At 42.2% G+C, this 25,504-nt stretch overlaps 1 protein-coding gene across 2 annotated transcripts in view; it reads right to left on the bottom strand.

Moving 5' to 3' along the window:
* The window catches only part of ESR1 (estrogen receptor 1), a 2,052,928-nt gene that overhangs the window by 1,167,734 nt on the left and 859,690 nt on the right, over nucleotides 1-25,504 (bottom strand). For both annotated transcript variants that reach the window (XM_069606778.1, XM_069606777.1), the window contains exon 3: nucleotides 17,831-17,947. In XM_069606778.1, the coding sequence (XP_069462879.1) occupies nucleotides 17,831-17,947 (117 nt within the window). The remainder of the gene's footprint in view (nucleotides 1-17,830; nucleotides 17,948-25,504) is intronic.

Below are 25,504 nucleotides of genomic sequence, written 5' to 3'. Positions count from 1 at the left end.
GATACTTTCTGTCCCAGCAACAATCGGTCTGAGGGGTGGATTTTGTTTATCTTTGTGAATCTTAGGGAGCCCATAAAAGACTGGTGTAATCGGATGGGAATTAGTGAGATATTGATGTGTTTTATCATTAATCCATTCGTTTTCTTTGGCTTTTAACAGAGTATTGTTAATTAGTTCTCTGATTTCTGGTAGCGGGTCCCTATCTAGTATGGCATAGGTGTCTGTATCGCTAAGGAGTTCAATGCATCTTTTGACATAAAAGGATGTATCCATGATTACGATTGCTCCCCCTTTGTCAGCCGGTTTGATCGTAATGTCTTCACTTTTCGCCAATTTATCTATTAGATCTAGTTGGCGGTTTTTGATATTAATGGGTGTTTTTCTTCTATAGTCAATTCTGCTTAAATCTTGTAGGACACTCTTCTCAAATAAATTCAAAATTGAATTTTGTACCTGTGGGTCAAATGTACTCTTGGGACGTATTACCAGTAAATCACTTTCTGGTAGTCTAGATTCCTTTTCAGGTTGCGAGTCAAAGAAAATTTTAAGTCTTAATTTTCGCATCAATCTGTGTAGACAGATTTTTTCTTGAAATAATGAAGTATTACACGTAGGAACAAACGATAATCCTTTGTTCAAAATGTTAAGTTGTTCTATTGAAAGAATCTTACTGGAGATATTCACCACTAGATTATTGTCCTTTATTTGTTTCTCTTTTTTGTTTGTGGCTTTCTTCCCTCTCCGGGTCTTTCTCTTATGCCTAAAAAAGCCCCCGTTGATGTATAAGGTTCAGCGTCTTTATTAGTTGGAGATGTGGACACCCCTGGTCTATTGGTGTCTTCTGTTTGTTCACGTTCACTAGTGCGGTCTGTGGAAGGCCTCTGGATGGGTTCACCAACACTGCTGTCGCTACTGTTACCTGAGTTTGCGAAGTTAGAGTCTTGTTGGTTATTACGATTAAAATTTCGCTGTCGGTAATATTCTTGCCAATTGTATACTATATCATTGAGATAGTCAAAGGTGTCTCTTTTAAATTTTCTCAATTTCCTCTGTTCAATTTCAGTCTTATAGTTTGCCAATTTCAGGTTGATATCCTCTAGTATCTCAGAGAGATCTTTTGCCGATTTAAATTTAGATATTTGGTCTTGAAGAGTTTTAATTTCAGAATCAATAGTTACAAGGGATTTTGACAGCTCCTCAATAGTTAGTAGTATAAGGTCCAAAGAACACTTATTCAAGATCTGGTCCCATTTTTGTACAAAAATCTTATTTTCGCTACAAAGTGTTGGTCTTAGGTAAACCCTCAGACCTCTGGGAATTTTCTTAGCTTTATAATATTCCACTAGTGTGCTAGCATGTAATTTTTGGGAGATCTCACGTCTAATGAGTTTTTCTAGTTTCTGAATAGTTTTTTCGGGGTTGTCTTCACTTTGTAAAGTTTTTTCAGTATCTTTGATGAGACCTAAGATACGGGTTGCTTCTTCTGCACTGAAAGCTAGTGTTGTGGCGTGCTTGTCGGTTAGCTCATTTAACCTTGAGAAGGACATTCTAAAGTTAAGTAGTTAGTTGAGTTAAATGTGGGTGCACCCTATGATTTGTGCCACACTAGATGACTAGTGAACAAAATAGCGAAGGGTTTAGATAGAAGCGCACACCTCTAGTAAGTAAGATTAGTAAAGAGAAGTGGAATAACCGAAGGGATTCCGTGACTCTGATGCAGCAGATTTTACTTGCTTGTTCTGTGATGGTCCTGTTCCCCCAAACTCTGAAGTGCAGAGGTTGAACAGCGGAGGACGTGCAGTAAGGCTGCCTTTCCCCATGTCAGCCTAATTGCAGAGATTCCAGTGCCAAAAGTGTGTTGGCGACCGATGTCAGAAGCTGTTCTAACGCTGTGGGTCTCAGGAGCGAGAGGGTCTCCTTAATCGAGTGCCTGTTCCAGAGACACCTTCGACAAGGAAGGGTGTGGGTCCAAAGCAGTAGAAGTGTACCAGAAGCAGTAGAGGTTGTGCAGCAGGTTCACAGAAGCCGGTGAGAGTTACCTGGAATTCTGATTCCTTTATGGAATTCCAGAGTGATTATTTTAATCCAAATGATGTGCATTTTGACGGTCCCTTTTTCTTAACACAGTCTATTGCATGCGTCATTCAACTCCCTCTTCTATAATTCGGGAACCCCAGTTGTGGGTCTCCGCTGTCAGACCATTATTCCATCTCAATTTCATACATGCTTGTTAATGTTATCTCACTAGATTAATGTATTCTAACTGCCAGTCTGTTTCAGTCTGACTGAAATACATCTAACGGCTCCCGGTGTACGCTTGAATTCCTCTGTGTGCTTCTCTGCGTTTGGATGGTTTGGTTAATTGATGTGACAATATAATAGTTATAAGATTTGTTTTGACACAATTGTCCACAAACAATTAACACCATCAAATGAGTTAAAAAGTAAATATTGGATTCAGATTTGACCAAAATGTTTACGTTAAATTTATCAGAATTGCAATGTCATCAGTTACAGGTCTTGCAAAGTCTACTCGTCCACTAGCAAAATCGAGTCGTTTTTATGAAGTTTGAGTACCGTTGGAATAGTACTCGAACCTGCTGGCGAATACGATGAAATAATGGGATTTTTGAAACGTTTATTTGAAATGTACTGGTTTCACTGTACATGGCTGGCTACTGGGGGCAGCATTGTGCCAAACATAACGTGGACTTGTGGTCACATGCACCATTTTATAAAAAGCGCTAATACATTTTTTTCTCAGCTTTCACCATGGTTCACATGCATTTCTCTTAGGTCGATGGGGTAAATAATTTACTCGAGCTGCAAGTCAAGCAGGATTTTAAAGAATGTGCAGGGCCTGATTCACCTATTTCAAGAAAACGCCATTTACAGTGCTTTTGCACTTAATAATACATCATTTTATAAAAACGTGTCGATAACATTTGAATATTATAATGATATGAAGGCATCATTTGTATTTTTAAAAACATTACCTTACTACAGCACTGGTACAAGCACTCACAGAAAATAACAATAACACTAATTGATCCAAAAGGTTTCACAGATAATAATGAGATCGAGCCTTTGACTCATGACAGTGTCATTGTGAGTACTTATCGACTTCTTTCGCAGCTTGTTCGCCTTCTAGAATCCTGCAGTCTCTCCAATCGCAATCATGTTTTTCCAGCCCATAGTCTCTCCTGACATTGCTACCTTCATCATGAAAATGCTTGGGATACATTTCTACTAACTAAGCATTTGCTCTGCCAACTTCTTCCTCAACCTATTTTTAACTCATGATCTTCCCTCTAACATCACAAAGTCGACCCACTCATATACTTCAATCGCCAGCCCTGCATTGCCTTCTAGATCCTTAAAGCTCTTTCGACGCTTACCCGACCCCCCATCAAGCCTGCTCATTCATCTTAATCCTTCTCTTTGGAATCTACACTCCATGACTCAAACCGGCTGCTGTGCGTTCTGCTGAGACCTCACCTGCATCAATGGCAATCTCATCTCGCTCCTCCCATTGACTGAAAAACTGGTTTGTCTTTAACAAATGTGCCTAGTTCCTCATACTACCATTGGCCTTCCAGTGCTTTAACTTCAAATCTGTCACCGTGAATACTTAATTACCATTCAGACTATGATACCATTCCCACTCAAGTGGTCTCTTGATCAGTTAGCTCCATGTTCATCTCGCGGCCAGTGGTCATACTTTAAGGGATCATTCTTGACCCCTCAAGCTGAATATATATATAGTTATGTGATAGCCACGGCTTGCCATTTGAGTGTGTGATAGCTTGCTGCTCTGTCTTCAAGTGTTTGAGTGTGTTGCTGTAAATATAATGTATAAGTGTGACCAGGCTTCTGGACTGATATACTACTAGGATTATCTACTTATTGCAGTAAAGGCAAGAGAGAAGTTGCACAATTGGATTGTGTGCCATGTTCAAGCAAAGGATACAAAAGCTGACGATAACAATTGAAGAGGACACGTGCAAAGGCAAAAAACCTGCCTGTAACATTTGGCGAGGTAATTAGCAGTAATAAGTTCGTACATGTTGAAGGAGAATATGGGTATACTCTGCATACATGGGTAGTGAAAGCCAGGTCGGAGCCAAAGTGAAAGCTATTTTTTACTCCCTGAGACTTCTACGGCAAACTCTTCCTTACATCCCGAAAGAAGATCATGCACAGGTGGTGGGAGCACTTACAAATGCCTACTTGGACTATTGTAATAGTCAATTGGTGGGCATTCCAAAAAACAACTGCCGATTGCACAGAGCGCAGAATGCAGCGGTCAGTTTGATTTACGGATTATATAAAATGTTTCTCCCTCTCACCAGCTTCTTCATTGGTGATAAGTTGAAGACCGGATAACATTTAAAATAGCTTGTCTGGTCTTTAAATGTTTGAATAGCATGGCACCGGATTACCTCAAGGACAAGCTTAGGTATTATCAACCATCCAGATGCCTACTTTCAAGTGACCAAGCACTGTTAATTATCCCCTCGTCGACATTTGCGTCTAGAGGGGACAGAAGATTCTCTGTGTATGGTCCTAGACTATGGAACAGCCTATCCAGGGAAATTAGGATCTTGGATTCCCTGCTCAAGTTCCGAAAAGCTCTAAAATCGTTCTTCTTTAAATGAAATTCTAGTCATCAGGTCCTGGTCAGAACATCACCTCTGTACGGAATGCGTCTATGAATACAACTCTTGCAATTTGTCCTTAGTAAAAATCATCTGCGCCAATATACGGTTTGGTCCATTTCAAGCGCGTTATAAATTCATCAAAATCAAAATGCAGAGATCCAACAAAGGAAGCATGGGGTAACCAGGACAGGAGATACAATCATATTTCTAGTAAAAATAGCACTGATTTATTTATCCATTTGATGCATTCATGGGGTCAGCTTGTCTGGTTGTATGTGACACACAGACAATTGACAAAAAAGCTCAAATTTTACAGGACCTAACCCTGGTGGCAGTGAACCATCATTGCTACCCCCAGAAGGACAATGAAACCAGGAGCCCTAAATATGTAACTAATCAGTTTTTTACTCATCCTATATTTTCCTCAAGACCTCCCCCCTGGCATGACTCACTGAGCCTAGGGCACATTCTTCCACTAGCCATCCCTTACAGTCTTGTTGATGTGATCATTGTTTATTTATTTATTTTATCAAATTGGTTTTTGTAACGCACCTAATACCGTACCTGAGTTCGGTTTCTAAGCACGGATCCCGACCTCTGTTGCTCTAATGGTGCTGGTTTCCTTATGAAGGTTTCAGTACTTAACATGTTAACTGATTGAAGAGTTATTGATATTTAGTGTGTATGTTTCGTTCACTTAGATTTTCTCGGACCAGAGCTCAGTCTGCACAGCAGCGAAGGAGCAGACCCTTATGTTGAGAACTTGATCCCCTGTTCGTCTTAAATATGGTGCTTCCGTGGTTTTATCTGGATATAACTTCTTCCTTTCCACAAGGCCTTCCACCTACACTAATATGGCTGATCAAGGGGAGCCACTAACATCTAGGTACACCCACCCAGGGAAAGTATTATTGCCTTCAGCACCATGGGGTAACACCTGGAGACCAGAGGGCCCTTTGTTATTAGGGAAAAAGATGCCCAGGGTGCTAATACGATTTAAGAACCAATAAATATCTATTTGGCCTTTGCTCTCGTTTACTAATGAATTAATTGAAAAGCCATCAATTTTTCTGTCACTTGACAATTCTGGGTGTCCAACTCCTGGTCTCGAGGGCCACAGAACTGACAGGTTTTCAGGATGTTCCACATTAATATTCATGAGATAAACTGATAAGTAGGAGTGTCATTTGGGCTTTTGTTTCTAGTGTGAAACAAGATCGTTAGATTGGTTATTTATATTTCAGTAATTGAAACACAAGCATTCAAAGAGAGTTTCTTTGATTTCACCGCTGGCGCTTTTCTCTCCAGTGGTTGCAAAACAGAAGCCTATTTAACACCAAAGTTGGCAATGATTGAAGAGGTGGAGGTGGCAGTGCCACTTAGGATCTTTGTTGCTTTTAAAATGAAAAACCGCAGTAGCTCACTTGCAATAGCCTCTTACCCATAGAATTAAGCAATGCTAAAGAACATGGGTTTTCTAAGGTTTCAGCCAAGCTCTGAAAGAGATCTGAGTGTTTTATCGACCACAAATGTTGCAATCAATAGCCGCGGGCAAGCACTTTGTGCACCAATTTATCTTAACCTTTATTTTCCTATGTGACAAAGACTTCGTAATATGTGACTGCTCTCTATTAGCTCAATCAATAGTGTGATTAATTTGTGTAAGAGACTGTGGCTGGCAACACATATCACCAAATAGTTTCATTATTCTGTGTCTAGGACAAGCTCACTGCACGCTTAGTGTCCAATGAATGGAAACTACAGGCTTTGCACTGAGGAAAATGGCATTGGGGCTGGGACGTCATTTGACCCAAATGTCAGGGGTAACAGAGGTGACATCACACAACACTTGACCTATGATGACATCACAGGACAGGATGTCACTTATCATCACCCCCAAGTGACATCACGGGATGTGATTGCACACAACCTATCACCCCTTGACAAAACAGGAAGTGGCATCACATAGCACTGTTCCTCAGTACCCTAAGAAATATGTTTATGATATCACGATGATATGATATACATTTCATACCAGAATGGATCACAATAGATAGAGATAATATCATTCTGTATAAACCCATATTAACAGATTACTCTGAATGTAAGCAGACGTCCAACACAACAACCTGGACTATTGTATATCCCTTTGGCAAAACTGTAAACAGGCAGAGAATCTTAAAGAGGCTGGATACCCCCAAAGCACACACACCAAGTGCGTGCCACCTGGCTGACCACAGAGTGGAAACAGCAACTGACCAACACAAGTCTAACCAGAAAAAAAACAATGGTCTGGAGGGTTGCCCAGAGCTGTGCCAGTGGTTATGAATGATTTGAAACCTTCCAGCCATCAGCTTTCTGTTCTGCTTATTTGGTAAGTAACCCACAGCTTATTTTGTTAGATGGGATATAGAGGGGAAGGATGTGGTGCAGGTCACAGTAATTGCAGGTTTTTATTTTATTTTAAAATGTGAACAGCAGCAGCAGCTCCACAACATTATCCCTAGAAAAGCCTGCTGAGCCTACAGACCTAGGCTACTCCTCATTGATGAAGCTCAATGGGGCTGGAACATGTCTGGGGATGCTTGTGGTCTCATGCAGCACGGACAGAAGAGACCTAGCAGTTCGGACTGGACTGCCCCTTTTGGGGTGGGACCCAGCATGATTTACATATGGTCTTTCCCCTTCTGTAGTGGCTTGGCAGGCTGAAAAACAATGGTGTGGAGAGTTGTCCAGAGCTGTGCCAGTTTTTATGAATGATTTGTAACCTTGCAGCCATCATCTTTCTATCTTTCTGCTTTGCTTATTAAGTAACCCATAGTTTTTTTTTGTTAGATGGCATACAGAGAGGAAGGATATGTTGCAGGTCACAGTAATTGCAGGGTTTTTTTTTTAAATGTTATAATGTAAATAGCAGCAGAAGCTCCATGACATCACCCCTAGAAAAAGCCCATTGTATTATTTTCTTTGGTCCTTTATATCTTGCTTAATGCCAGCCTTCTCCAGCTTCTAAGCTCTGGAACAGGAACTGAACCCATGTTGCACTGCATCCTCTTGTTCCCAAAGCAAGTGCGTTGACAGTGAGCTATCCTACCAAATATTTTAGCTTGAGGAAGCAACTGATGGTTTACTTCAAAGGCAGAGGGCAACTTCATGTACATTATGTCACCTTGCATCTATCTACAGTGTGCCTGTATGTAGGTCTGGCAGATCCGGGTCTAACCACACAGTGCCCAGGCAGGATTGGTGGCGGAAGCCACTGGGGCACACCCTTTTCATCACAGGCCCAGTGCTTCACTGTATATGCAAAGCAGACAACGGAAAACACTGATGAGATGTCTGTTCATGCTGTGCTTTCACTGAGTACTGCAGGCTGCTCATACCCATTCCCAGCTAGCTAGACCTAGCCCCTATACCCTTCCTGTTGTCACAGTACTGGATACAATCTGTATATATCCCCGCCTCTGAACCCAACCATTCAGGCTTTCTTCACTAATGGACTGCCAATCTGTTAGTGATGGAGGCTTCATGGTTTTTCCTGCATCCCTGTCATTTCTCCAGCTAACGAGATCGAGAGTCCAGGTGAAAAAAAAGCTCTGGCACTTTAGGCTGGATTTACAACCTCCTTTTTCAGGTGGAACACATATATCTGCTTTGGCACTGCCTCTTTGTGCAGCTCCTACCCCTGGCAACCCCCAAATGATGTCCCTTCAGTGGGATTCTTCAGAGGGCTGTCTGTGGCTATGACTAACTGGAGCGCTGACATGTTTTATAAAATAGACATGTAACATTTACAGTGAGCGGCAGAAAGGCTCTGGGCAGTTCTGTGTGTGATCTTTCATCATTAGAAGCATTATGTCTTGTCAGTGACAGCCTGCAAGCTCACTTCAGGGTGATTCTATGCAGTCAGCTCCAGTGAAGATGGTACTGGGCTCTCGCAAGCCAAGTTCATCAAGCCTAGACGCAGATTTCCAGAGTCAGTTTCCTTTTTTAAATATTCGTCCCTTTTTGCCCGTATCCCCATGTGTGTCCGAATGTTGCAGCTTTTTCTGGGCACAAGCAGGGATTAAGAGGTTAAGATAAGAATCCTGCACACATTACAAGAAAATGCACTGGAAAGACAACTTAAGAGTGAATGTTTAGTGGCAGGCTGGCTGTATTTGTATTAATGAAAAATGAAACTGGCATTGACTCCATTTATGCCAGCACATGCGCAGACAGATGTCAAGAATAAAGCACAGTTTACTATACATATGATGGTATGATGGTTGCTTATGTCTAAATTTGCACTATGTTTTTAGATGACTGATCTTGGGGTCCAATATTCTGATAATGGGGAACGTAAACATGCTCATCTGTGTAACAGAAATATCTCAGATACAATCATTTATATCTTGAGCGCATCTCCTTGCTAATGCACATTAGGGGATATGAGAGAAATTCCTGAACTAAAAAACTATAATTTCATTCAATAAAACCCTTAGGAAATGTAGTGCAAAAAGGCCCTTGTGGTCCTATTTTTTCGTAAAAGGTGTTAGGGGGATGCCCACCAGAAAAAGGTTTACCTGGCTAAGGCCCAGTTCAGAAGTGACCCAGCTTTTACTTGCACAAAATATTGGAGCCTTAATCAAGTTGAGCACTTTTGCACATGGAAATGAACGATGTATTAGGGGAGGATAGCTTAGCGGCAACGTGCGAGCCTTGGAAGCAAGACAACACGAACCAACACAGGTTCGATCCCCTGGTCTGCGCTTAGAAACCTCTGGGTGTTTAAGCGCGTTATAAATAAGAAATTAAGACCAAAAAAAATAACAATTACACGACTAAAAAAACAATTACTGTAACAGCGCCTCGATGCCCACAGGCTGTGTGAGCGCTTTAAAAATACAAAATAAATAAATAAATAGCTCTGTGTCAGTGGGCTTTTCGAACACTTTGCCAAACTTGCCCACTCCGTACCCTTCCCCACTCATTTAGCCCTAAACCCCTGATTGTGTTCAGTGCCTGTGTAGTTAAATGTGTGTGGGCACAGATTCATACAATCAAGCAATGATTTATAATGTCCCATGTAGTGAAACACATAGCAGTTTTGGTTGAAACGGACCACTGAAGGGCTTAAGACTCTTGAATCCACAGCAATAGGGCACATGCTGGTTTAATCGTTTACTTCCTTAATGCGCCCATAAACCCGCGCAGAATGAACCCCTACCCCTCCCCCTCTTCCATCTCCTTCCCATTGTCTTCCAAGACCATCTACCAAGAATCCACCAAAATGGTAGACTTTGTGCTACATAAGACACCTCTTCATAACGGTACAGGACATAGATGTACCAACAACTTGGGCTTTGAATTTTACGTTAAGAGGGTAGGGATAAGGTGAATGCCGGGGAATTCCCTGCCATTTATCAACATTTACTCATTTACCGCTGCTGAGATTGTTACAGAGGTGGTATGCAGTGATTTTAATGAATGCAAAACAACAAATAGAATTTTTAACGAACTGAAAAAATCTAAAAAAGAAAAAGGGTTTCTTAAAACTATATATATATATATATATATATATATATATATATATATATATATATATATATGGTTGGGAATGGGAATAGTTAGTTTTGAGGGTGGGGACAAGTATGAATACAAAAAAGGGGGGCTGGGGAGGATCCCCCCAAAAAACAAAGAATAATAATTTGCAATTTTTTTTTGATGGTTTTGGTTAATTGAAAATGCATTGGTTGCTTTGTGATTCGTTAAAATCACCTGTAACACATTATCACGATTCCCATCATGGTTGGCCTTTTCACTTGTGTTCTAACATTATTTAATTTTTTTTTTTCCTTTTATTTTGTTTTTGTTGTTGCTGTCAAGTGAATTATATTTTTCATCAGTGGCCATGTAATAACTTTTGGCTGGTACTCTGGATGGTTCCACATCAAATCCAGGGTCCAGTGCCATGTGTGGAGCAAAACACACCTGATCCTAAGATATGTGAAAAACCTTCTTTTAAAAGTTTTCATTTAAAAGTAGGACTGTGTTTCCTCACCCTCTCCTTCTCTCCTCACATCTCTAACAAGTCAAAGTATCAGCTGCACCTCCTCAGAAGTATTATTCCTTTTCTCTCCTTGCCCCCAGAAGCTCACTGTCTCCAGAGCTCTGGTCCTCTCTAGGCTGAACTATTGCAACAGCCTCTTTCTAAATCTTCCTGCCTCTACTCTTCAACTTTTACAACTTATCCTGAACAGGACTGCGAGACTTGTCCTTAGCCTCAAACCCAGGGATTGTTTCTCCGCAGCTCTGAAATCTCTTGACTGGCTCCCAGTCGCTGCAAGGATCAACTTCAAGACCCTCTGCATTGTCGACAAGGCTTTCTGGGGCATGGGACCGCTTTTCCTCCAACTTTCTCTTCCAAATATCTTCCTTCTCGAGCTCTCTGCTCATCCACCTCCAACTATCTGAGGATCAGACGCTTCTCCAAGCAGAGGGTTGGGGGCAGATCTATCTCCTTGGGTGGGACCTCCCTCTGGAACTGCCTACCTGCCTCTCTCAAACTTGAGCAGGACCACCCCCGGTTCCGGAAGCAACTCAAGACCTTCCTTTTCGCTTCTGCTTTCTGTCTTCCTCTCCTCTGCTGATGCACCGGACTGCTCTGCGCACTGGTCACCTGGTCACCCTCTGAACTCGGGCCCAGACTCCTGCATGTCCACTTGCCTTTGCACTGCCTCCGGGCACTTAAGGGTCTGGATCTGCAACCATACAGTCCCTTCTCTCTGAGCCACCCGCTGGCTGCACTTGTGAGTTCCATTTCTGCATTTCCATGAGGAGGCGCTAACCAAGCCATGCAAACCTTGGCCTTTCACCAACACACTCTTAAATCAGAGTCTGAAAGAAAAGTTATTAAGCATTTGAGGAAGACACCAGGAGATTTTTCTGAGTATGGGGAACTTCTCAAATCTATGCCAATGTGCTTTCTAGAATACATTTTAATGCAGCCTAGCCAGCAGAAGAATCTTCCTTTACATAGCTCGGTGAAGGGCATCAAAAGTGGCATGATGTCATCGGGGCTAAATTCGTACAGAAGATGAAGTGTAAGTGAATCTGCGGCAGCCAAAGGAAACCCCCGACATAAACCTGACAAATTCACCTCCCCAGGCCTCACTGATAACAGGTCCATAATAACAACTTAAATGATCACAATAGTAGCACTTCCCAGCTCAGAATCTATACCAAAAAATACATTCATACAGTCAAACAATGAGAATCCAACTTTTTAAATTACAATTCTACTTTTGCTAGTTCATTATACCTAGCATCAGAACACGTGACATATTCTGACTGTGGGGTGTGTCTATATTAGACACCACAATGAAAAAGGTCAATTGTGTCTCAAGAAAGCCCTGTTAACATGTCAGATTGCCATTTTGCTCTCATGTGGCCTAAATCCAGCAGCACAGATGACACATTGGGGTACCTCAATGTTCCCATCAGGCTGCATTCCAGATGCCAAACAGTGTTACAAGAACAGATACTTTTTCTTTTGTACTCAAGACTGAAGTCACACTGAATAAGACCCCATGCCTAGCAGGAGGACTGACCACCACCTTGTCAAACCCTGCCAATACTTGTGCATTCCTCCTCATGTCTCTTCCATTACAAAACTCCACTTAACACTAGCATAAAATGTCCAGCTCACTAGACTGGAATCAAAGCATACTACATTTGCATTTGTCCTAAAACTTTCACATATGAAATTGAGATGCTCATGAGTGGTAAATTAGAGCCTAATACATTTCACTAAGAACCTCACACAACACACCTCCCTCTTCCCAATCAAAACCCATCTGGCAGTGTGTGCATCAAGGTAATTATTCTACTTGAAACTTGCTCCATATTATTCCAAATTCAAGCTTCATGGTGTGTTCATCTACATGCCGCACACATGTTTTTGGGAAATTGTAGATGATCCTTTAGGTACATGCTTAGATAGTTTTACCATGGTTATATTCCCAGTTTTTACAATATTCACCTTGCAACTAAACTTGGCGTCGAATCTAACTTTTGCTTAGTTGATATACACTCTTTCTCTAAATTCACTGTCATTCCTCTATGCTACTCTCACTCTGCTCATCCACTCTAGAGGCACACAGGAATTGGGATTCATTTCCCTGAGATTTTAAAAGGGAAAACAGTTTCAACGCATGGGAAGCCAGTCTGTTTGTGGCAATCTTCCCCATCTCAATGCGTTCCCAATCCTGACCACACTTTAATGCCATTTTAATCCCACCCATGAACATCCTATTGAATCTTTCTATTGTGCCATTGGACTGGGGATGGTACAATGACACTTTAGGTATGACAAATGACTTGCAGTGTCAGAAAGCTCAACATCTCTTGTGAAACAAGCTGCAGGTCATTCATTATCTGTGGACAAGCTAGCTTGTTGGTCTTCTCAGCAGAACTCACTCTCATGTAATAACATGTTTTGTGATGATCTCCTCCATCGCCTCCAATAATCTAGAATGTAATTGAATCACAGAAATAATGAATCTATGACCTACAACAGGTATTTTTATGGAGCCCACAAAATCCAATGCCAGATCCTCCCACGGTTCTTTGTGAAAGTTGAAAGGGTTCTTTCACACACCTCCAATACTTGGTGACTATCCTCAAACGGTTCACATGATCTCCCCATCTCATTCACATAAACAACCATGCTACGGCACAAATAATCAGACCATAATATGTCATTTGTACAAAGAGTCCTTTTGTGAGCCAATTGTAAACTATTTCCTCACAGTGCTCTGGAAAGCACAGTTTTGCCACGCTCACTAACATTTCATCAGTAATTACAACCTCATCCTTTAGTTTTATGATGTACTCCATGTTTGATGATTTGTTTAGCTGTTTTTCTTGTGGTCAAAAGTTATTTTTATAGCTATAAAACCAAAGAAAAAAAAATAATAATAATAAAAGTATTTCCTCATCTCTTGAGACAAGGCTCATCCTCACCAACCGCACAAGTGTTCTATAGACCTCATCAACTGAAATAATGTGTTCCAATTTCTGACAATCACAACACTGTAGCACAAATACCTTTTTTCTTTTCATCTTTCAACTTCATTACTGAATCTTCTTCAGTGATTGCACACCTGGAAATTTCATCAAGCACAATATTGTCTTTCCCTTTTTATAAACTCTATCATGTATTTCAACCGATGAATATATGTAACCCACTTGGCATTGCACATAAAAATTCCATCCAGGCCCTTCCCCTGAAAAACAACATTTCAAAGCGTATGACCTGTTCTAACGAAAAGGGCCTTCTCCAGAAATATAGCTTGCATTTTTCTGTCACCCATAGTCTTACTAATGCTTCTTTTTCTATCACAGAATAACATAGCGTTGTCCCTTTGAGCACCGTCGAGACACACACAACGGTCTTCTCTTTTCCTCCCTGAACCCGACTTAAGATGGCATTAGTCTGGTTTAACTGGCATCTGTTTAAACTATTGTTTCATAATCACAATCAAACCTCAACAATACTGTGTACATTCCTAATCATGTTTAAATGCTCGAGCTTATAACTATCATCTGTGCAGCGTGGCACACATTTGGCACCTCATTGGACTGTACACAGCACACCACAGAATGACAAGAACCAGTACCTTTTATTTTGTAGTCAGACTGAAGTTAGATTACCTTCAATTCATTCATTGCAAACATACCATTTGTCCATATTTAATCAAAACAAAAATGCAAATATTACACGGTACACAAAAAGACACAATACCAACATCACATAACAGGTATATTCGCTATGAATATTTAGACTCGACTATGATATGGTAATTCATAGATTCTAATTTTGTATTCACATACATAACATAAAATAAAATACAAAGCAAGGAATGCAAATAAAACTCCAAATGAAATCTCTTATTTGAACTAGCCATCAACTTGGTTCGTTTACAGGGTTCACTAAGCTTTTAGTTAACGACGTTTTTGCAGTGGGACATTATTGATATAAAACAGAGAACAGAACATTGACGTTAAAATCTGCTTCACACCAATATCCAAACATTAAAAGGTTTGAAAAGTTGCCTAAAAAGATATGATCAAGATTTTAGCACCTTTCGGGGAGTTTAAAAAACACAAACAAAAGCAGTGAGGAACGAAGAGGAAGTAATGCTGAAGATGATCGGAAGGAGGAAATGGGAAATATACGCCATAATATTTTTATTTTAAAGAAAATAAAAAGGTGAACTGCTGATCAGTAGCGTTTGTGAGATGGGGGCACCGTAAAGAAATGTTTTGAAAAAATCACCCTTGCTGGTAGCCTATGGCAAATGCGAGAAAAGGGAAAGGGGAATCTGGGTCATATTTCCATAAAACACCTTTGTACTGCATATCACACCCGGCATTCCGTTTTCACACCCCACAGGCTCCCCTTCTCTGATCCCAGCAAAACATGACCAGGTTCCGAAAAGGGAGCAGAGGACTGTGGTAGGAACTGATGAAATAGAACTCGGGGGATTCAGATATGCAGATACGCCTGAAGATGATAACTGGGAAATGATGGCAGGTGAATGCAAGTAATTCAGTAATCTCTCGTACGCCCTCACCTTCAGCAAATGGCCTTCTCTGTGGCATTGATGGGATTGCTGAAAGCGGGCCCTATCATATTTGGTCAGACTCAGCAGATAAATGCCAACATTTCTTTCATATTTACTATTAAAAACATTCACACTGAAGCAGTATACTTTGAACTTATCCATCATTGCATTTCAGATATCGTTGAGGCGCATCACTCCTCATAAAAGCTCATTCATGTCTTGTTTACTTCAAATTGAACCACATGCCGGCCAAGCCGTCTGTGTTACCAATTGCTCCCTCCATTTCGATTCCCCTTTCCCACAAGGCATCATGCCCCAAAACACCTACAGGATTCTCAGCCAACAAGAAAATCAGGCAATCTCGGTTCTCACAGGCCATGGCAAAGTTTGCTTTCACGATCCCCACCGCAAACGCCAACACCTTAATTGAGAAAAGAAGTAAAACCCAAGTAGGCTCTTTTTCTTCTGCACAATAACTTATTATTTGTACAGGATAAGAGATTAACAATTCTGTAAGACACGACCCTTCACAGGTTAATCAGCTAATGCAAAGAGCATTACAAACCACATAGCATCTATGTGTTTACAAGTTACACATAACTCAAACTAGATGCTTCACTGTATCACACTACACAGAAAGACTTGACCCTCACTATAAGGTTGGCGGAATGGGTTTACCGGCACCGGTAAAGGTGCCGGTGCCGGTAAACCCGTTCTGCCCTATTACGAGGTCTCCTCGCGGGACCCGCAGTGGGCGCCTGGAAAGACCAGGCGTCCTTACCGGGTCCCGCGAGGGGACCAGAGAGCTAACAATGGGCCCGTCATTAACAGGCCCGTTGTTAGCTCCATCCCCATTCCTATTGAGCCCTATGGGGGCTCGAATGGGAATAGGGATGGGCCGGGTCCGGGTTCCTCGGACGGGGAATTAACGGGTCTGCCAAGGTTGCGATGGCCCGGTAATTCCTCATTCGAGGAACCTGGGCCCGGATTGCGGTATGGAGGCAACCATTCCGCTAAAAGCGGCATGGTTACCTCCAACCTTCTAATGATGACCACACCAGTTTAAGACATACTTGACTCGATCTGCAAGACCGAGGGAGGTCCCACAGCTGAAAAAAGGTGTGTGTGTTGGGAGTGGGAATGGGAGGGAAATCGGTAACCATGTAGAGTTTCATTAATACTTAGAACAACTGGTTATGACCAGTGGCAAGCTACACCCGGATTCAATAGGGGAATATCCCCTATAATAGCTCAGCCACAAATGAGTTAATTTCTCACTTACAGAACCAAGATGGAAGTCATTCAGCGCCTGAAGGACTAGAAGTTTGCTTGAGAAAAATCATGACATGCAGGCAATGTCTGAAATTTAGAAGGAAAATGTTTTCTTTTTAACTTTTAATCTTTTTGATATATGATGTACTACATGACCTCAAAACCAGACAGACCCTGCATGATTTATATAAGTTGCTTCAGGGCAATGACCATGCCTGGGCATTCATTTGGCAGCAAAACACAAAAATCTCCCCGTATGAATTGACCTCTTTTTCTTCGGCATGTGCATGGGAAAGTGTAAAAGGAGCATTGAACTGTGGGTGAAAGTGCAAAAATACGAATGCAGGGAGTAAAATATGCAGAGAGAGCTCTGAAATTGATGATGCAAAAAATATTGGACACATCCTTTAATCAACTCGACCAAACACAGAGAGCTATTATGAATTTCGAAAATTACTTGCGGATTGATTATGGAAGAGGAAAAGCCTGCGAGTGCTAAAATCAATGGAATGGTTAGAAAAGTGAAAGAATTTAAAAAGAGCATTCATGGAAAACTGAGGAGATGGAGATAAAAACATTCAGATAACCTAAAGACAAGTAGAAGTAAGTTTGTCTGAGCGAGGGCAAAGAATATGATACAGAATTGGGGCAACCCCTCCTTAACTTGAAAGAGCACCAAACTGAAAACATGATTTAAAAAAGTTATATGCTAAAATAAATTGCAATAGGAACCAGATGTTCTTCGCTCGATGCATAGCATATTGAAGGGTCTTCAGAAAAATGCAGTAGGGAAGAGATGATATTCTCAGGTTCCTGAAAAAAATAAAATCTACTGTCTATATTTCAAAACAGTTCAAACAAACTGGAATCTCTATGTGATGAAACTTTCATGGAGGACGAGTCAATGATATGTGGTAGATGACTGTGTCTGGAGCATGTCTCAAATGTATGAAATTATTTGCAAATGGTTAAGTCTTTCAATGATTCTTTTTTAGCAGTCCAAACTTTTGTCCAGGATGCCGCTCCCCACTAAGGAGCCATGCCATTGTGACTAAATATCTATTAGGAATAACCTGCGTTTGTTTAATGAATGTTACTTCAGGTCTTACATGCTCCCTTGCTAGTGGACAAGGAAACAATCAACATGAGTACAATCCTGTTAACATCCAATAATTCCAGGTTTGCCGTCACATGCATATTTGCACCATGTCTCGTCTAGTTGGCGCGGGGCAGCCACCAAGCATAGGGCCCATTTATCCATCTTGATGTCCCCTTCACTGTACTTACCACCTTTCATCATTCCCACTTCATAGCACTTGCGAAGTCGGCATGCTTGGCAACTCTTTCTCCTGTTCTTGTCTATGGTGCACTGGTTGGTTGCTGGACACATGTAGTCATTATGCCCTGCGGAGATGAAGTAAAGAACAACATTTAGAGTCTAACATCAGAAGGTGTTCTGTAGTTCGGAAAATGTCCTTAACATTTTTTTCAATCTTTCAGGAACGTATTCCATCATCCCGAGGAACCAATTCCTCACAACATAGAACACAAAGTGAAAAGTTAGTCTCTCAAACACCAATCTTGCAAATGTGTTCCCTTCTTTGTAAATTATGCATGACTGAAGGTACAGAATGCATATGGAAAACAATATTGAGGTTTTAAGGCTTATGTCAAAAAATTGTACTTTAGTTGAATAACTACCATATCTAAGAAGGGTGGTTGTTCGAGTTTAGTAGATACACTGGGAACACAAATCATGAGGTGGATAATTGGGAGGTAGGAAAAGGTAGCAACCTATTAGCTTTATTGATATTTAGATAACGTGTATCCACTGCGGGCAATACTATTAACATATCCATTTGTCACTGTTGCGCAGTTCAGTACTTCAGAATTCCCACGTTTAGTCATAGTCCTGGAAACCCTTTGGATGATCGTCACCTACAGAACTGTACAGAATAAAGCCAGAGCACACCATAAAGTGCAAGGCATAAAATAAGCAGTGTCGCATAGCAATTTGCTATGTAATTCTGTAGGTTTGTATTAAGATGGATTTCTAAACTCTGGCCTGGTGGGCAGAGGTTTAGGAGGCCACCCTCAGTTTAGTGAAACAGGGAAAACTTCTGGACAAGCCAGGCCAATCTAGGTACCTTCGCAGGCAGTCAAGACTAAGGGCCTCATCACGAGTTGGGCGGTAACGCCGGGGATATTAGCACCGGCGCTAATAGCCCTACCGCCAAACCCCCCGGCGCTATTAGCGCCGGATCACGGGTTTGGCGGAAGGGTTATTGCCCATTCCCCATTGGGCCCATTCGGGAATTCCTCATTCCCCATTGGTCCCAATGGGGAAAATTCGCACTATTACCGCAGGCGGATTTCCCGCCAGCGGTAATCACGCTGGAAATCGGCAATCTTGCCGCAGATTTCCCCCTAGCTTACAGCTGGGGGGAAATCCGCCAAAGCCATAATCTGGCGGACCCTTAAATGCGGCGGTAATAGCGCTACCGCCACATTTAAGGGTTACCGCCAGACTCATGATGAGGCCCTGAGTCTCAGGAGGGGTGAGATTGATTGGAAGCCCACAATGAGAACACACAGTAACAAACCACAAATTACTCTAAGACAAGTGTATATGAAAAATATCTATACATTTATTGTCGGCCGGACCAAATAGACTCAAGTAACTTTAGCAATGAGAAAACAGTTATCACACAAATCCTTAAACTATACAATATATATACATTACATTTCCTAATGCAATTTGGTGATAAGATACAACCACAACCTATAAAGAGAGGGAGAAGTTACCACACAGATGGCATTAGGAAATTCTTCAGAGTTTGCACATTAACTTTCGAGTTCAACCCTAAGAAGAATGCAGCCTTGTGCTCAACAGTACAGTTGTGCGTAAAAATGTACGATCGCGCAGGAGAGACAAAAAGCGGGTCTTCTTGGAAGGGCTGTAGCAAATCAGGAAAGGGCTTGAGGTGATGAAGAATTGGTTCCCACTACTCGAGTAGGCTCTGCCCTTGGCAGCAAAGCAGTATTCAAATGGCGTGAATAGCTGAGGAGCGCAGACTTACCCAGCCAAGTTGGAATACCTTTAAGGGATATTTGTGCGTAAAAATGATTGGTTGTGCCAGGGGGCCACCGGTAAGCAATGCAAGTACTCACAGACCCTCGACACAGTCTGGCCCAAACTTTGCCAGTTTAGTCGAGGTCGCTTGGAGGTTCGAGGTATGAAGAATATTCTGGTGCAGCTGGCTTCAGGGCACCGGAGAGAAGAACAGCAGAGACCTCTATAGCGACTGTCACCACTAGATAGTGACGCAGGAATCATGAATGCGGGCAGTATTACGCACTCTCCTAATTTGAGACCCCGAAGGAGCTAAATCTGCGAAATCTGTCAGGAGAATACATGGGACCACAAGAAAGCAATGTCCTTAGTCTCAGGTTTGCACTTGAGATGGCAGCCCCCACGGTAGAGCTGGACAGTTCACTGGATGGCCCAGGAAAACTTCCGAAGGGGCTCGTTCGGTGACTAAGCAGGGGGCGCCTAGAGTAGTAGTTCCCACTACTCCAAAGGCCTTCTTGATCAAAGAAGAAAACAGGGGTCCGATGGGACAGCAGAGTTTGAAGGGTGCCAAAACCTTCCAAAGCATCCCTGGCGGTTTCACAAGTCTGTTTCTAAATGCAGGAGACTTGGCTCCTTCTGTTTTTTGGTGAGAACACAGGTGATCGACCTGGAATGGCTGCAGAGCCTCTTCTCTTATCCAAGATTAACTTTGCGCCCAAATCGAGGACTTCCAATGGAAGATTTGCTCTCTTGCAGGCATCCCATGCATTGGACCAGTCACTGTTCACGGTGGTCTCAGTCATTCAGGCACTCCAGACATCCTAGCATCAGTGATGTGGATTGGGATGAGACCGTCCCAGCCCACTTCCTGGGAACAAAAGACTTTGTGGCTCTGCAATTTTCGGACCTGGCCACAGTCTTGAGCCAAACACGATAAACACAGTTTAACTCAGTAAAAAGAAGTAAAATATTATGAAAAGTTACTGCTGCCACCAGCTCGTCCCAGGCACACTTGTACAATCACCAGAAAATCCTTTGAGGGTGTCTATGGCCATACAACAAAAAGGGACCCAAGCGCATGGTACTGGAAGGTACACTGTGCACTGTTAAAAAGTTACCAAGAAATGGCAACATAGACAAAAACTAAGGGAAAAATAGTTTCCAAGTACTGGCAGTGCAAGGATATGTCAGTTTCCCCATAACAAGTGAGCAAAAGCCCAGGGGAGTTCAGCTGAAGGCTGGCTCCAGTGGAAAAAGTGAGGCTAGGATAGCGAAACAACAGCAAAAAGTGTGGGGGTCCCATAAATGGAGGGAAAATTTCACATAAATGAAATATTTCTTAACAGTTTGCTAATTAAATGACCCTTGTGTAACACAGTTGGTGATTTACCCTGTTCAATGAAATCACAGCTCACCCTGCATTCCTCTCTTGTTCTTTGGGCTCTCTTATCTCTGTTCACTGCAAGTTTAAATGGGCTAAAAGAGAGAGTGTAGCAGTCATTATCTCCTCCACTCGTAAATTGCCAAAGGCCTGTGTGGGAGTGCTAGCCAAGAAAAGCTAACTTTTTTTCCAAATAATTGCAAACCAGAAATAATCAGGATGATACCTTTATTAAGGCAACTATACTATATTCTGTTTGGCAAAGACCAGTACGTGTTAACATGTTTCTTAAAACAGTCCTGCAATTTCATTACTAAAAATGAATGTTGTTTCTTAATGCAAAACTATAATTTTCTCCAAGGTTTTTCAGTAAAGTGTATCTAAATCTTAGTGTCAACAATATTTCATTTTGAATGGGAAGGTGCATCATACTGACTTGTAGGAGTTAACACTTTTGAAAATGCACATGTTCACACTGCCAAACACTTTTGATGGAAAATCTAGTTGTGTGACCTTCTAGTTGCATGCATCTGTGTGACTGGTGCTCAACGGATGGGCTAATCCCAAACCCCTTCACATTCGTATTGTCCTGTTGCTTTATACCAGCTACTCTGAAAGGGAGAGTTCGCAAACTACATTATTGCAGCTAGTTTGCCTAGCTCTCCGAGTACTATGCCATCCACTGTGCTTAGTCTCTTACTTTCTTTCCTCTTACATAAATACACAAAGCTTACTAGATGTTTACGCCAAGTAGCAATCAATAGTTCCATCCAGTCTGTAGATGTACAGGCACAATGCAATACTATACATTGAATTTAGGCTGTAAGATTATAATTTCAGTAAAAATTAGCACTTCGGGAGAGGGCTGGTGAATCAGGAGGCCAGGAACGCAATCAGAATCTGCAATTCATACCAGCCCACTGCGCAGGAGCCCAGCCTTCATTGTGCCCTTGGAGGAAGTGCCTCACCTCAACCCTCCCATTCAGTGCCAGAGTCCCCCAGCCAGCCTCCCTAACTGGTCACCTGCACAACTCTTGGCCCGACTCTAGGAAATATTTATTTCCAATCGCAAACATATGTGTGACTTCTTTTTACGGGAAGCATGCATTGTGCTAAGCCTGGCTCTGTTCAAAATAAACAAAAAAGTATCAGCACCCAGGTGGCAGTTCAGAGTGCTAAATACCACTTGTGTGTGTGTGCACAGGGCTGGAATGCTGCACTTGGGCCTTCCTAGCTCAAAATTGAGAGATATTACCTGCCCTGCCCTCATAAGTTGTTTTTAATGCTATATTGGAAACCGTTGATATCAATGACAGGCACCCAGCTGTAGATAACCTTGCAATGAAAACTGTTTTCATAGCCTTTTTATCATATCTGTTTATTTGTGTTAACTCATGCTAACCTTTCCAGACACTCATCTCACTAATATTTTCAGAGATATAAAAAACTGTGGTATTGTTGCTCATTCTATGTCTCGGGTACAAAGAACTTGTGGCGACATTAAATATATTAGTACAAAATTGCTAATCAAATAGGTTAGTTTGCTAATCATAAAAATTCGTATTAGCAAACTCTGCTAATCAATTTTTGAAAACTAATTCATGCCTTGTAGTCATATGTTTAACATGTTTTTTTCTCATTTTTCTTTTTTTCGTTAAATCACTAATGATACTTATCACCCATATGCAACATGTCAAAACAGAAGGCTGGCTGACTTAAGCTATTTTTAGTGGTCATAATTTGTTGGTGCGGTGTAAATATGACATGTTAAGTTCTCACAGTGCATCAAATACAATGCATGTTTCACACTTCTTATTTTGCATATATTTACTTTTGCATAGGTTACTTCGCATAAGACACACATAAGCGCCAAATAAACCAACCACTGGTAAGAGGTCAGAGAGGAGCCATGGAGGACACCCTTCAGACTTCCCCCGTCCCAGAGCCTGTGCTAGCCTTTCCCTTTGCTTCCATTTATAATCATCTTCCCTTTCAATTCCAAAGAAAGGCGAGAAGAAGAAAATAAATTATTGACAAAAGGAAGAAGTGAAGAGAGATGGAGAATAGGATAGGTGGATATAAAGGGAGAACATAGAAATACAGAAAGGACGAGAAATGAAGATTGAAAGAAAGGACAATGATAGCATATTCTCAGTGCTTTACACTAGCCTGCCCTGGGAGTCCAACATATACACTCAGATTAGCATAGCATCTCAGATTAAAAGCAGCAATAATTGATTGCCATTTTGCAAGAGTCACTAGCATAGAAAGACTGCAAATATATGTTATGCATTGTATTGTTATTTGCTCAGTGATATTTTAATACACTCAGATTTAAGGCACCCGTAGATTGCATCCATATCTGGTAATGTTAAGAAACCCTGATCCTTATTAACAAAGAAGATGCGTGTTCCAGTGCTCAGGCACATACGCATCACCTTGTGCAATTCCAGCCCTACTCACCTTTAGCAATACAATGTGCAGTCCCTGACAGACAGTGCAAGTGCCTGACTGGACTGTGCAGCACATACTAATGGAATGGCAGAACCACCAGAAGCTTCTTTACACATTTGTGCCCCATGCTCATTTTGGGAAAGAACCGGGGCTGCGTCTATAGGCTTGACATTTGTGGCATTATTCTCCATGGGTTCCTAGAGAATCAATATATTATTATTCATTTCATTTATTTTATTGAGCATTTTTTAGGTGCTTAGACAACAGAATTGTGTTTCAAAGCGCCAAAAGGCTAATGGGAAGGGAACAGGGGAGAGAAAAAACAGTAAATGTACAGTTGTGGTGCTACTAGGCCTTGTGGTATTTGTACGTACAAGTGCAGTGAAGAGAACTGCAGGAGATAGGGATGGGTGATGGGGGGCAAGGAATGGGCAAGTGCTGGTGGGGGCCCAGGAGGGAAGTGCTAAGGGGAGCCAAGGAGGAGGCCTCTGACTAAGTGCTAGTGAGGGGCTCCCAGGGTGGGATGTAGAGATGCCAAGCAGGGGCCCGCAGGGGCAGTGCAGTGGGTGGGGGGCACTGGTATCGACTGGGTAGAAGGGCTTGGTATCCTGTGAGATCCATAAGGACCAGGGCACCAGTCCCAGCTGCAGTAGGGTGATTAGCAGGGAAGGCAAAGAGGGAAAGAGGTAGAGAAAAGCAGAGTTTTGAGCAGTTTTTGGAACTTAAGGAGGTCCGGTTCAAGTCTGTGAGGGGCAGGGAGGCTGTTCCAAAGGGAGGCACCAGCTGAGGAGAGTTAGGGGAGCGGAGAGTTCTAGCAGGGGAGTATTTAGGGAGGGAAGTTGAAGATAGCGTGGTCCTAGGCCCCAAAAAGACTTGTGGATGATGCAGAGGGTCTTGAATTTGATCGTTTCAGCCACAGGCAGCCACTGGAGAGAGTTTAGGGCTGAAGAGATAGTCCTTGGGCTTGAGGCCAAGGATAAGCCTTGCAGCCCTATTCTGGATTGGTTTGAGGGGGTGAAGGGAGGAAAGAGGGAGATTGAAAAAGAGGCTGTGACAGTAGTTCAGCCTAGAGAGGACCAGCACTCTGGAGACATTGAGCTTCTGGGGAAAGGTGAGGAAATGGAGAATGTCTCTGAGGAGGTGGAGCTGGAAGTGGGACTTCTTGGTAAGGTGCATGATGTGAGGGGTGGAGGAGAGAGCGGAGTTGAAGATGACCCCAGGTTTTTGGCCTCACAGGATGGTGGAGGTAGAGGGCTCAGAGAGAGTGACCATGCCTAAATGGTGAATAGGCAATCTGGGATGATAGAGGAGGTTGTTTACCGGTGCAATGCAAAAGCAGAAATTTCATGGTCAATGAATGCAGGGGTCACTGCCAGTTTGTTCATTGAGGAGCATGGCCTGTGGGCAAGTCGATGGACCGGCGGCATAGAGAGGGGCACCTTCCAGCTCCAGACAGGGCCGTAGTGTGCACCTTCGAGGGGGCCGGCTCCCTTGGTTGGCTATTTTGTGGTAGAATATCCAATCAGTGCATTAGAGGCGGGCTCAGTGAGGCCGTGAATGCAGTGACACTGCAGCGGCCATCTTTGAAGAATTCGGCAAAGTGGATGACAAAATTAGCCCAATGCACACATAACTCTCTAGTTATATTGGTGTGCCACCTGCAAAGGGGCGCCCTTGAGATCTTCTAGTCCAATTGGAGCAGATGTTATGGTTCCTGTACAGTTTGTTTACTTTGCTTGTGCTTCAATAATCCGCACATGAACACGGCAACGAGGATTCTCTCATGCCAAATATGTAGGCATCCATTAGTATGTGTAACGTCTGCCTGTTGAAGTTACTTCTTTTTCCAGGCTATCATGGAAGAGAAGCGCGTACATTTGCCCCCTAAATGTGCTTGCCGCTATAAGCTTTGCAGAAATCCTTCGGTCATCTAGCATATTTCCCTCTTCAATTCTTTTACTGTTGCATAATCATCCAATTTGGTAATGTGGCCCAGAAGACAATCGACTTATTGGAATACTTGTTTCTAACATTACCTTACAGTTAAACCTTT

The sequence above is a fragment of the Ambystoma mexicanum genome, chromosome 4p (assembly GCF_040938575.1).
Source record: "Ambystoma mexicanum isolate Mex_15411 chromosome 4p, UKY_AmexF1_1, whole genome shotgun sequence".
NCBI lineage: Eukaryota > Metazoa > Chordata > Amphibia > Caudata > Ambystomatidae > Ambystoma > Ambystoma mexicanum.
This window is presented reverse-complemented; position numbering and strand designations above follow the sequence as displayed.